At 45.4% G+C, this 14,794-nt stretch overlaps 1 protein-coding gene across 1 annotated transcript in view; it reads right to left on the reverse strand.

Moving 5' to 3' along the window:
- LOC135036375 (atrial natriuretic peptide receptor 1-like) overlaps nucleotides 1–3,426 on the reverse strand; it is a 213,144-nt gene extending 209,718 nt beyond the window's left edge. The window contains exons 1-2 of the mRNA XM_063954446.1: nucleotides 3,256–3,426; nucleotides 2,596–2,701 (exon numbers count right to left, since the gene is read on the reverse strand). Of these exons, the coding sequence (XP_063810516.1) occupies nucleotides 2,596–2,701; nucleotides 3,256–3,309 (160 nt within the window). The 5' untranslated portion in view covers nucleotides 3,310–3,426. The remainder of the gene's footprint in view (nucleotides 1–2,595; nucleotides 2,702–3,255) is intronic.
- Between the last annotated feature and the right edge of the window lie 11,368 nt (nucleotides 3,427–14,794).

Below are 14,794 nucleotides of genomic sequence, written 5' to 3' on the forward strand. Positions count from 1 at the left end.
CCCAGCAGTGAAAATGCCATCTCATTAATCTCCAGCATTTACTGTAGAACCATCATTAGGGTTTCTGCAAATGTATATTTGTTTCATTACAATGGCCAAAGAAAGTGCTCGCCAGTTTGTGTAAGCCAAAGGTATGGGGCTGTGATGAGAGTTGAAAAAGTCAATAACACAAGTTGACTATTAAAAAACAACTGTGTAATTATATAGTTATTGGTGCTATTTTGTTATTTTGACAGAGATTTGTTATTCAAATACAGTATAACTGTATAACATTTTAATGAAGTGCATAAATAAAGACATACTGAATAATTTCTCTCAATTGACTTTCCCTTCACATTTTGTGCTTGGGACGCTAAACAACAAACTCCAGAGTTGAAACCGTAAGAACCTTGTTGCTCATCTTCTATGATGAAACGTTCCCTGATAGCCTTTGTCCAAGTAACAGCATCCATTTGTGAGTCTCTACTTTTCTCTTTGCTTTCAGTGTAACAGGGGAGACAATTCTCTATTCCAGTAATGTTATTCTGAATTCATTACTTGGGGTAAAACTTTATATTACATCAGTTTAAAGGCTGGGAATAAATTGTCAGTATTCACGAAACTGGGAAATACCACATTAGAACATTCATTTCCCAATCTTATAAAATAACTTTCTTTACTGTGTTGCTCTGACAAAGCTTAAGGGAGGTATCCAATTATCCGCTGCTAATGACCACTGGTAATTGTATCGCCGGGGCCTATCCTATTACCCCTGATGAACACGCTCCTCCCCCCGATGTCGGCACTTACCGCTGATTAATCTTCAGGTGCCTGAGGCAAAACCCACGATAAATGGCTGCCGGAACCGTGATAACACATGGGACCGGGGACATCCCCGATCCCATGTGTTTTCACACAATTGCAGGTCCGTTTTTGGGCGATCCAAAGGGACCCTAATTGGATACCGTAATAATCATTGGTAAAAACAAAAACATGATATCCGTCCATTTCTATCCGCCGAAAACAGATAGCACCTAATTGGATACCCCCTAAGGCTGGTGGAGGATCTACATCTAGAATTACTCTGAGCAAATGTGATGAGAACAGAAAGCTGACGAGCACCACACAACAATCTGAAAAGGTGTTAAACTTCACTGCAAATGAAAATGATACAGAAGAGCTTGTTTTACCATAGTATTCAGCAGTAACATTTCAAACATATGTCTGGAATATAGAAAGCAGGCAATGGATTCTGTTCAGTTTTTCTGTTAAACTGTTAAAAATATTGTTCTAGAACAGTGGTTCTCAAACTGTGTGCCGTGGCATCCTCAGGTGCCTCGGAGCACCAGCAGGGGTGCCTTGGATTGGTGGTCCAGCACCAAATCAAATTATTTATGGTCAATGTAATAGGCAAGACCAGTGCTGGTGGCTGCCAATCATAAAACATGTGGACAAACAGAAGCAAATCTTGTCCCTCCACACCACACAAATGAACCTAAGGATGATATATAAACACAATTTACTTAATTTATATTTCTTTCTAAGTTTCTCAATAAGAAACCTTTGGCCTAGGGGTGCCGTGAAAAAAATTCTGATACTCATGATTCAAATAAGTGTGAAAACCACTTTTCTAGAAATCATTTATATATTGTAGGAATACATATTAAACTAGATTCAGTCCAGTAGCAATGCTGTTTTCTGCATGTTTGCACATGTGTGTAGGGGGAAGCACATGGCTCTGTAGCACAAGTTGTCCCTTGCAAATGAGGGTTGCTTGGGGGGAAACTAGGACTAAAGGGGGTATTTATCAAAGCGTAGAGAGAGATAACATTGTGAGAGATAAAGTGCTAGCCAATTAGGAGTTAACAGGAGTTAATTGGTTGGTACTTTATCTCTCACAAATGTATCTCTCTCTCTTTCTCAGCTTTGATAAATACCCCCATAAGTGCCAGTGAGGTGTATGAAGATACCCTAGTTATGTACCCATATGAAAAAATGTAGAAGGGGGAAAGAAGAAATTCTCATATAAGCGAGAATTACTGTACACTGTATGAGCACTGAGAAGACTCTAAACACAGTCTATACAATGAGAGTTAGAAGCTGATTGGTTACTGCTTTATATATTTCCACTTTATAGCTCTTCATGATTTGATAAATACCCCACTTGAACAGAGAAAAGTGACACATCTATTTAAAACAATCATAATGTCCATTTAAGACATAATAATCCAAGCAGGCTAAAACAAGCAGCTTTGTAAGAGAAAAAATAAGATTAAAGTAATGAGAGAGAGATATAATGGAGTGGGGGTAGTCAGGACTTTATGTAATATTTAATTCTTTCTGTCCGCAAAGGACACAATCCCACAAAAGCAGATGCACTGTACTGCACATCGATTTTCCCGGGACAGATCCAGTATCGGGAAGTGGGTCTAAACTTAGGAATAGCTAGCCAGACTGAGCATTTACTCAAACAGAAATGCTCTCAGTGCAGTGTAACCAGAAAAACTGTGTAGTCATTATAACACCCCTCTTTTATAGAGGGTAAATCATCTGTTCAGAAAGGCTTTTTTGTACAGTCATTTACAGCTTTCGCCAGCATTATTACTTCAGTCTTACCTCCACAGTCTAACATATTCACTTCATCAGGCTTCTCCAATGGCCAGCAGTCATATTCCGTGTTATCCAAGTCATGCCATCCATCAGTTACTTCAAAGATAAAGATCTAAAGTGATACCAAAAAGTGTCTTTTAATCCAAAATAAAGTTCAAATCTGTTTGGTTTTTCATTTAAATGCAGATAAATTCCATTTTGAAAATGAATCACAAATCCAATATTTGCAGAAATAGCAGACTGCATTGCTCCCTTTGGTGTATTATAGGATTATTTGTTGCAATAATGAGTGTTTTCCTGACAGCAAGTCCAAGACAAACTGGAACAGTTTGCATTAAATGAGGCTATTTTGGGTTATTTGTAAGGAAAATGGTAGTCAGCTATATTCTGGATGTTGAGCAGACATGTGAACTTCCAAAGCTGGAAATATGTATTGGAGATATAACTGTAGTAAGCACAAAGTAACCTACACAATTAGATACGTCTGATATAGACCAACACTGTAAAACATTCTAATAGCATAATTGCGTTATTTTTTCTACTTAAATTTGTTTATCTTACTCAACAAGTTGTCAGTTTGTATATTTGAGTTTGTATTTTAAATGTAAATGTTTGAATTTATTTGCAGCATATAAAGTACACTTCCAGTATAATATATGCACCTACCATTAATCGCCCAATGAGATGCAAAAGAAAAAGAAACACTTTGAAGCCTTTCATAGTAGAGGAGATTATTACATCCAAGTTCTAGGTATTTACTTTTATGATCTCAAGGGAGCTCTTTAGTAATGATGCTGTGCCTGCGATACACAGCCAGATGTGATACTGTTCTTGCTGTTGCTGCTGTAATTTCTCCCTTAGGACTGGCAATTGGATGGTATGGAGGGGAAAGTTGGATGTGCTCAGCCGGAAAATCAATTTACTTTCAAGGAATCATCTTTGCACAGTAAACCATTCAGTTTGAGCTCCATCTAGTGGATATATGCAAAAATGCATGTAGTCCTATTTAAATAAAGGTGTCACCATAAACAGAGCTAGATTATTATTATTATTATTATTATTATTATTACTACTACCTTTTTATGTATAAAGCATATTATACAGCTTCTACTTGGGGCATAACTACAGGGGGCAGCTTCTACTGGGGGCATAACTACAGTGGGCATCTGGACATCTGTACTGGGGGCATCTCAACAGGGGGCAGCTGTACTGGGGGCAGCTCTACAGGGGGCAGCTCATAATTTAAATTGGGGATACTATTGGGAGACCATGCCCCTTCCTTGTTTTAGACCACACCCCTTTTAGTGGTGCGCACAATCCCTTTGCAGCTGGGTCGGGGGGGAGGGGGGGAGTTCCACCACCTCTCCAGGACCACTTTAAGCACTGATCAGCCCTAATATTTCTTTAATGCAGTGAGTAATTTAACAATCACAAACAGTAATTCTAATGGACAAGTTGACAATCTATTGGAAAATAGGCGTTTGATATATTAGTTTAAGTATCAAACCAGATTGGGAAAAAGTGTTAGGGGGATATATCAATACTGCAATGTCAGCGTGGAAGTCAGTAAGTTTGTTGAGAGTAGCAGGGGAACAAATGTAATTGTCAGGTTAATAACTCAATGATAAAGGCAGATTTATTACTTTGGAAAGCACACTTGGCCAGGCATTCATTATACTCGCTTCCTTAAACCCCCCAAAATGTGCAGCAGAATTGCCTTCACTCACTATTCAGCTTCACATTACCATTACTCATTCATTGCTTCTTTCTTCTTTCAATGCTCACATGCATTGTGCATGGTCCAGATCTCTCCTGTCTCCTGGTAGAAATTACACTTTCTTTTTTTAAACCTGTGCATGGTCAATTTTGCAGTCATCTTGAACTTTCTACTCACAATATAATATTTTGTAGACCACGCAAGTCAATAATGATTGAATAGAAACATAGCGGGGAATTCAAATGTTTAAAAAGTCGGGTCGGTGTCTGTTTTTTACTGTCTTTTAGATAGGAAAAAACAGACACCCAACTGACTTTTCAAACAATTGAATATCCCCCATAGAATTTGACAGCAGATAATAACCTATTGGGCCTTCTAATCTGCCCATTTTTCATTTATCCTTTTGGCAACTTCAACCATATTTGTTCTTTAGCTCTTTCCAAGGATACCTTTCACAAGCGTGTTTAAATTTCTCTACTGTCTTAGCCTCAACCACCTCTGATGGTAAGCTATTCCACCTATCCACTACCCTTTCTGTGAAGTATTTTTTCCTCATATTCCTATAAACCTACCTCCCTCCAGTTTCAGTGAATGTCCTTATGTTCTAGTACTTCTCTTCCAAGTGCAAGATTTTGCATTTCTTGACATTAAACTCAGGGCCGGCTGCAGGCATGTTCGACTCGAGCGCCCGCGCAGAGCGCCACCCTTAAAGGGCGCCGCACGCTGGCGCCACCATGTCGGAGCCTGGAGCCGGCCCTGTCCTGTAGCCTGAAGCCGCTGTCCGTCCCGCGCCGCCTCCTGTCTGTAAAGGGAACTGTGCGCACTATGCGCGCTGGCGTCTGATGTCAGAAACCGGCGCCGCACAGCGCGCACAGTTCACTTTCAGGCACCGGCGTGCGCAGATCTACAGCAACACTCCCACTCCCTCATAGTTGGCACAGCAGGTATTCTGGGGGGAATATGTGGCACTGTGGGGGGCATTAATGTATCTGGCACTGTGGGGGGTATTAATGTATCTGGCACTGTGGGGGCATTAATGTATCTGGCACTGTGGGGGCATTTATCTGGCACTGTGGGGGCATTTATCTGGCACTGTGGGGGGCATTAATGTATCTGGCACTGTCGGGGGTATTAATGTATCTGGCACTGTGGGGGCATTTATCTGGCACTGTGGGGCCATATCTGGCACTGTGGGGGGCATTAATGTATCTGGCACTGTGGGGGCATTTATCTGACACTGTGGGGGCATTTATCTGGCACTGTGGGGGGCATTAATGTATCTGGCACTGTGGGGGCATTAATGTATCTGGCACTGTGGGGGGCATTAATGTATCTGGCACTGTGGGGGGCATTAATGTATCTGGCACTGTGGGGGCATTTATCTGGCACTGTGGGGGCATTAATGTATCTGGCACTGTGGGGGCATATTTGGCACTGTGGGGGCATTAATGTATCTGGCACTGTGGGGTTATTTATCTATCTGGGACTGTGGGGGCATATCTGGCACTGTGGGGGGCATTAATGTATCTGGCACTGTGGGGGCACATCTGGCACTGTGGGGGCATTAATGTATCTGGCACTGTGGGGGGCATTAATGTATCTGGCACTGTGGGGCATATCTGGTGCTGTGGGGGCATTAATGTATCTGGCACTGTGGGGTCATTTATCTATCTGGGACTGAGGGGGCATATCTGGCACTGTGGGGGGCATTAATGTATCTGGCACTGTGGGGGCATATCTGGCACTGTGGGGGCATTAATGTATCTGGCACTGTGGGGGCATATGTGACAATGAGGGGGGCATTTATCTATCTGGCACTGTGGGGGCATTTATCTATCTGGCACTGTGGGGGCATATCTGGCACTGTGGGTGCATTTATGTATCTGGCACTGTGGGGGCATATCTGGCACTGCGGGGGGCATTAATGTATCTGGCACTGTGGGGGCATATCTGGCACTGTGGGGGGGCATTTATCTATCTGGCACTGTGGGGGCATATCTGGCACTGTGGGGGCATTTATGTATCTGGCACTGTGTGGGCATTTATGTATCTGGCACTGCTGGGGAGCATGTCATGTGCATCTGGCACTGCTGGGGGCATGTCATGTGCATCTGGCACTGCTGGGGGGCATGTCATGTGCATCAAGCACTGCTGGGGGGCATGCCATGTGCATCTGGCACTGCTGGGGGGCATATCATGTAGTGTTCCCATGTCTCAGTGCAATACCTGGTGCAATGTGTCGCAGTGCTCTTCCTGGCGCAAAGTGTATATTGTGCTCTACCTGGTGCAATGTGTATTAGCTGCACTACTGTGTGGTGTAATGCGAATTGCCACTATTATGTGGCCACGCCCCTTCCCCACGCAGCAACGCCCCTAAATTTTTGATTGTCCATGATTTCGCCTGCGGAGCACCAAGCATTACGGTATGTACATAATTTTGCCCTTCTAACTTAAAAATGCGCCCTCCCGAATGAAAAATGTGCCCTCCCCGTGATCAGCACCCTGCCCTAAAAAAATCCTAGAGTGAACACTATCATGTGTAGCTGGCACTGCTGGGGGGCATATCATGTGTAGCTGGCACTGCTGGGGGGCATGTCATGTGTAGCTGGCACTGCTGGGGGGCATGTCATGTGTAGCTGGCACTGCTGGGGGGCATCATGTTATGTGTAGCTTGCACTGCTGGGGGGCATGTCATGTGTAGCTGGCACTGCTGCGGGGCATGTCATGTCTATTTGGCACTGCTGGGGTGTATATCATGTCTATCTGGCACTGCACTACTGTAGACATTATATGTATCTGACACTATACTGGAGACATTGTGTGTAAGGAACACTACTGTGGCTGTTATGTGTAAGGCTGCTAATTGTGTGCGTAGAGGGGGTGTGAAAATATATTTATTTCTAGATTGATAATATGAAGTTGTGAGGCCACGCCCACTTTTCCAGGAGCGCGCGCATAGAGTATGGGAGGGGGCAATTTGAAATTTTCTCGCTCATGGTGCTAGTAGGCCTGGAGCCGGCCCTGATTAAACTGTAATTGCCACATTCTTGTCCATTCCTACTAGTCTACCTAGATCATCAATCATTTGTTTTACCACTCCTGGTGTGTCTGCCCTGGTGCCCTGTTGCATACTTTTGTGTCATCTGCAAAAAAGACATACAGTACTTTCCCTTCAATACCATTTGCAATGTCACCAACAATGATATTAAAAAGCAGTGGCCCAAGTACAGATTCCTGGGGTTCTTTACTGGTAACATTTCCCTCCCGTGAATACACTCCATTTACTACTGTCTCTTTCCTATTCTGCATCCAAGATCTTATCCATTCAAGCGTCATAGAATCCAATCCCAAGCTTTACTTTTTATTTAGCAGTCCACGTTGGCTGGACCTCTCCCCCACAACACCTCTCCCCCACAACGGTCCATCGCCGCCTGCCGCTTGCACTCAAAGTGTGAATGCATCCCTCCGGGAAGCGATCGTACTTTGCTAGTTTGCGCATGCAAATGGCGATTTTTAGACTTTAGCAATCCAAGCTGAATGAGGGAAAGATCAAGTAACTGTGCATCTGGACAAAGCATGTGGCACTGCAGGTGGTGCAAATAATATATCATGAAAAAGAAGAAGAAGACGACGACAGCTTTTGCATGTAATACAGACCCACAAAGCATAGTAATTTCCATAATAGATGTGCTTTATGAAACTCTTAGAGAAAAAATATATTTAGTCTAGGCAGATAGCTAAATATTGAATACTTACAATAAAATAAAATTCAAAGGGAAGATTTTTGAAATTATATAAAAGAGTGATTATAGGAGCACAACCATCTCTACTACATACATGACATTATAGAATGTTATAAGATGACTTACGGCTCGCAAAGGCTTATTTTATGAAATTTGTACTTTACTGCCCTCTGGTGGTGAAACATTATACTTTTGCTTTTTAATGAGCGCGTTTAGTTCAGAGTCATTTCTAATTCTAATAAAATAGAGAGTACTCCTGTGCAGTTTAGTACTGGGGTGTTGAGTAAATTGTTGTAAATTGAATCATTTGTTTTATTAAGCTTGTAGTAGTAATTATTTGTCAGTGTTCTTATAGAAATAATTAAAGATAGAGATTTCACTAGATGATCAAATAAAGTTGACACAATTGTAAAATAAAATTATATTCTCAATTTATATTCATAGAGTTTGCATTTTATTGTTATTTAATCACAACTCTCATTAACTGAAATGCTATTAGATTTTACAGCAAAATATATATTTGCATTTGCAAATTATTTAATATAACATAGCAAATTATTAAGATAATACATAATGTAGTATGTTTTAAAAGATAAAGGTTAATAAAATATACAGTATAGCACATTCCTTTTCCATGTCTAAATATACTGTGACCCTAGACATACTGTACATTGGATCTATCTATTGCTGTAAAGTAGTATTAGCCTCTGGGACTGTATGTGACGGTAACAGTGGGCAAATAAATGAAAGGTGCAGTTCACAGTGGACTTTAATACCGACTTCTTCTAAATCTTAATGTAAAAAAACAAAACAGTGGCACTCTCAGTGATGTTGCAAAACACTGTGGAAGTCATTTGCAAAATACAAATTAATCATCCACTCAGGCTTGGACTGGAAACCACCGGTGGGCCCCACTGCCTGGGGGCACACTTCCTGCACTAAGGATCAGGCTCCAGACTGTGCACTTGAATATACATTATACACATGTTACCTCATAATGGACTATGGTGTATTTTCTACAGTGCATTGCTGTTATTAATCTGTTATTAATCTGGCACATTATCATGCATGCAGCAGCTGAATTTACTGTATATATTTATGAAGTGGCCAAGATGTTGCACTCTCTAATGCAGCGGTGGCCAACCCGCGGCTCTTTCATCCTCCGCATGCGGCTCGATCCGCTCCCGGCCACCGCTGCCCGACACACAGTAACTTCTAGGTCTCTCCGGTGTGTGAGAAGAGGGGAGGAGAGTGCAGCGCTTGCCTCTCCTGCCCCGCTGACTCCAGTCCTACGGCGGTGTCTATCTTCAATTCGGTGCCGGCCCATGCGCCAATCAGAGCTCACGGTCCGGCAGCTAAGGCTCCTGATTGGCTGCCGGACCGCGAGCTCTGATTGGCTCACGGGCCAGCGCTGAATTGAAGATACACACCGCTGCCAGAGTCAGAGGAACAGGAGATGCGCATGCCCCTCACATCAGCAGCACCACCACGGTGAGCAGCACTTGGAGGGTGGACGGGGGGGGGGACATGTGTAGCTGCACTGGGGGCATAGCTGGCACTGTGGGGGCATGTGTATCTGCACTGGGGGTATGGCTAGCACTGTGGGGGGCATGTGTATCTGCACTGGGGGCATAGCTGGCACTGTGGGGGCATGTGTATCTGCACTGGGGGCATAGCTGGCACTGTGGGGGCATAGCTAGCACTGTGGGGGCATGTGTATCTGCACCGGGGGCATAGCTGGCACTGTGGGGGCATGTGTATCTGCACTGGGGGCATAGCTGGCACTGTGGGGACATAGCTGGCACTGTGGGGGCATAGCTGGCACTGTGGGGGCATGTCTATCTGCACTGGGGCATAGCTGGCACTGTGGGGGCATGTGTATCTGCACTGGGGGCATATCTGGAACTGTAAGGACATGTGTAGCTGGCACTGGGGGCATATCTGGCACTGTAAGGAAATGTGTATCTGCATTGGGGGCATATCTGGCACTGTGGGGGCATATCTGGCAATGTGGGGGCATGTGTATCTGGTACTGTGGGGCATGTGTATCTGGCACTGGGGGCATAGCTGGCACTGTGGGGGCATGTGTATCTGGTACTGTGGGGCATGTGAATCTGGCACTGGGGGCATATATTTATCTGGCACTGTGTGGACATATGTGTATCTGGCACTGTGGAGGGGGGTATATGTATCTGGCACTGTGGAGGCACCCATTTTTTGGCATTTTTATATGTATGTGGCACTGTACTGGGGCATTATATGTATGTGGCACTGTACAACATCACTAAAAACGGGGTTATGACACAAGGTCATACTCCTACAAATGTCATGCCGAAAGGTGCGCACACAAAAATGGGATGTGGCTTTGTGAAAACTAGGCCATGCCCCCATTTTTGTGCCTACGGGGGTGGTTTTTTGTCAGTGCATTCCCCGGTGGGCCCTTCCTGCCCTAATCCGACACTGACTTGAACACCAGATGTAAAGAAAAGTACCTTCAGAAGCGCAACCTCTGTTAAATCTATCTGGGAACATTTTACTAAGATTGGAAGGGAAATACCATCTATACTGCAATTCGTAAATATTTTATGTTTACACAAAGTGAACTAGAAGCAGCATTTTCCCAATCATCCTCGTCCAATGAGCCTCTCAAGTCTGTCTCCCAAGCAATTCTTTGAGGGTCATGTGCAGCGGCGTTTCTAGAGAGGAGGGGACCCGTGTGCAGACTCCGTGTGTGGGCCACCTCCTCTCCTGTAGCCATCACCGCAGCTGTCCGCCGCTGTCAGCGCTGAGACTCTGGCACAGTGCCAGAGTCTACAGCGCTTGCGCAGGACTCCAAAAAAATAAGAATTTACTCACCGGCAATTCTATTTCTTGTAGTCCGTAGTGGATGCTGGGAACTCCGTAAGGACCATGGGGAATAGACGGGCTCCGCAGGAGACTGGGCACTCTAAAATAAAGATTAGGTACTATCTGGTGTGCACTGGCTCCTCCCTCTATGCCCCTCCTCCAGACCTCAGTTAGGGAAACTGTGCCCGGAAGAGCTGACACAACAAGGAAAGGATTTGGAATCCAGGGTAAGACTCATACCAGCCACACCAATCACACTGTACAACTTGTGATAACCATACCCAGTTAACAGTATGAACAATAACTGAGCCTCATTCAACGGATGGCTCATAACTATAACCCTTTAGTTAAGCAATAACTATATACATGTATTGCAGAGAGTCCGCACTTGGGACGGGCGCCCAGCATCCACTACGGACTACGAGAAATAGAATTACCGATGAGTAAATTCTTATTTTCTCTGACGTCCTAGTGGATGCTGGGAACTCCGTAAGGACCATGGGGATTATACCAAAGCTCCCAAACGGGCGGGAGAGTGCCGATGACTCTGCAGCACCGCATGAGCAAACTCAAGGTCCTCCTCAGCCAGGGTATCAAACTTGTAGAACTTAGCAAACGTGTTTGACCCCGACCAAGTAGCAGCTCGGCAAAGCTGTAAAGCCGAGACCCCTCGGGCAGCCGCCCAAGAAGAGCCCACCTTCCTTGTGGAATGGGCTTTCACCGATTTTTGATGCGGCAATCCAGCCGCAGAGTGAACCAGCTGATTCGTGCTATAGATCCAGCGAACAATAGTCTGCTTCGAAGCAGGAGCGCCAACCTTGTTGGCTGCATACAGAATAAACAGCGAGTCAGACTTTCTGACTCCCGCCGTTCTGGAAACATAAATTTTCAAAGCCCGGACTACGTCCAGCAACTTGGAATCCTCCAAGTCCCTAGTAGCCGCAGGCACCACAATAGGCTGGTTCAAATGAAACGATGATACCACCCTAGGAAGAAATTGGGGACGAGTCCTCAATTCTGCCTTGTCCATATGGAAGATCAGATAAGGGTTTTTAGTACATGACAAAACCGCCAATTCTGACACACGCCTAGCCGAAGCTAAGGCCAATAGCATGACCACTTTCCACGTGAGATACTTTAGCTCCACGGTCTTAAGTGGCTCAAACCAGTGAGATTTCAGGAAATCCAACACAACGTTAAGATCCCAAGATGCCACCGGTGGCACAAAAGGAGGCGGAATATGCAGCACCCCCGGAACAAAGTCTGAACTTCAGGCAGTGAAGCCAGTTCTTTTTGAGAGAAAATGTATAGGGCCGAAATCTTGACCTTTATGGATCCTAATTTTAGGCCCATAGTCACTCCTGACTGTAGGAAGTGCAGGAATCGACCCCGCTGGAATTCCTCTGTAGGGCCTTCCCGGCCTCACACCAAGCAACCTATTTTCGCCATATACAGTGAAATAATAAGAATTTACTCACCGGTAATTCTATTTCTCGTAGTCCGTAGTGGATGCTGGGAACTCCGTAAGGACCATGGGGAATAGACGGGCTCCGTAGGAGACTGGGCACTCTAAAAGAAAGATTAGGTACTATCTGGTGTGCACTGGCTCTTCCCTCTATGCCCCTCCTCCAGACCTCAGTTAGGGAAACTGTGCCCGGAAAAGCCTACACAACAAGGAAAGGATTTGGAATCCGGGGTAAGACTCATACCAGCCACACCAATCACACTGTACAACTTGTGATAACCATACCCAGTTAACAGTATGAACAATAACTGAGCCTCATTTAACGGATGGCTCATAACAATAACCCTTTAGTTAAGCAATAACTATATACATGTATTGCAGAGAGTCCGCACTTGGGACGGGAGCCCAGCATCCACTACGGACTACGAGAAATAGAATTACCGGTGAGTAAATTCTTATTTTCTCTGATGTCCTAGTGGATGCTGGGAACTCCGTAAGGACCATGGGGATTATACCAAAGCTCCCAAACGGGCGGGAGAGTGCGGATGACTCTGCAGCACCGCAGGAGGAAACTCAAGGTCCTCCTCAGCCAGGGTATCAAACTTGTAGAACTTAGCAAACTTGTTTGACCCCGACCAAGTAGCAGCTCGGCAAAGCTGTAAAGCCGAGACCCCTCGGGCAGTCGCCCAAGAAGAGCCCACCTTCCTTGTGGAATGGGCTTTCACCGATTTTGGATGCGGCAATCCAGCCGCAGAGTGAACCAGCTGAATCGTGCTATAGATCCAGCGAGCAATAGTCTGCTTCGAAGCAGGAGCGCCAACCTTGTTGGCTACATACAGAATAAACAGCGAGTCAGACTTTCTGACTCCCGCTGTTCTGGAAACATAAATTTTCAAAGCCCGGACTACGTCCAGCAACTTGGAATCCTCCAAGTCCCTAGTAGCCGCAGGCACCACAATAGGCTGGTTCAAATGAAACGATGATACCACCCTAGGGAGAAATTGGGGACGAGTCCTCAATTCTGCCATGTCCATATGGAAGATCAGATAAGGGCTTTTACATGACAAAACCGCCAATTCTGACACACGCCTAGCCGAAGCTAAGGCCAATAGCATGACCACTTTCCACGTGAGATATTTTAGCTCCACGGTCTTAAGTGGCTCAAACCAGTGGGATTTCAGGAAATCCAACACAACGTTAAGATCCCAAGATGCCACCGGTGGCACAAAAGGAGGCTGAATATGCAGCACCCCCGGAACAAAGTCTGAACTTCAGGCAGTGAAGCCAGTTCTTTTTGAGAGAAAATGGATAGGACCGAAATCTTGACCTTTATGGATCCTAATGTTAGGCCCATAGTCACTCCTGACCGTAGGAAGTGCAGGAATCGATCCCGCTGGAATTCCTCTGTAGGGCCTTCCTGGCCTCACACCAAGCAACCTATTTTCGCTATATACAGTGAAAAAGTCTTGCTGTCACGTCTTTCCTAGCCTTTATCAGCGTAGGAATAACTGCATCCGGAATGCCCTTTTCCGCTATGATCCGGCGTTCAACCGCCATGCCGTCAAATGCAGCCGCGGTAAGTCTTGGAACAGACAGGGCCCCTGTTGCAACATGTCCTGTCTGAGAGGCAGAAGCCCTGAGTCCTCTGAGAGCATTTCTTGCAGCTCCGGGTACCGAGTCCTTCTTGGCCAATTCGGAGCAAAGAATATTGTTCTCACTCCTCCTTTTATTACAATTCTCAGCCCTTGGGTATGAGAGGAAGAGGAGGGAATACATAGACCGACTGGAACACCCACTGTGTTACTAGTGCGACCACAGAATATCACCTGAGGGTCTCTTGACCCGGCGTAAAACCTTTTTTAGCTTTTTATTGAGGTGGGACGCCATCTAGTCCACCTGAGGCAGTTCCCATCAATTTGCAAACTGCGTGAAGACTCCTGATGAAGTCCCCACTTTCCCGGGTGGAGGTCGTGCCTACTGAGGAAGTCTGCTTCCTAGTTGTCCACTCCCGGAATGAACACTGCTGACAGTGCGCTTACTTGATTCTCCGCCCAGCGAAGAATTCTGGTGGTTTCTACCCTCGCCACCCTGCTCCTTGTGCCGCCTTGGCGGTTTACATGAACCCCTGCGGTCTGACTGGATCAGCACCGGTTGGTCGCGAAGCAGGATCTCCGCTTGACTTAGGGCGTTGTATATGGCCCTTTTTTCCAGGATATTGATGTGAAGGCAAGTCTGTTGACTTGACCACAGACCTTGGAAATTTCTTCCCTGTGTAACTGCCCCCCACCCTCGGAGGCTTGCATCCGTGGTCACCAGGATCCAGTCCTGAATGCCGAATCTGCGGCCCTCGAGAAGGGGAGCACTCTGCAGCCACCACAGGAGAGACACCCTGGCCCTGGGGGATAGGGTGATTAACTGATGCATCTGAAGAGA

This window comes from Pseudophryne corroboree, chromosome 1 (genome assembly GCF_028390025.1).
Source record: "Pseudophryne corroboree isolate aPseCor3 chromosome 1, aPseCor3.hap2, whole genome shotgun sequence".
In the NCBI taxonomy this organism is placed as follows: domain Eukaryota; kingdom Metazoa; phylum Chordata; class Amphibia; order Anura; family Myobatrachidae; genus Pseudophryne; species Pseudophryne corroboree.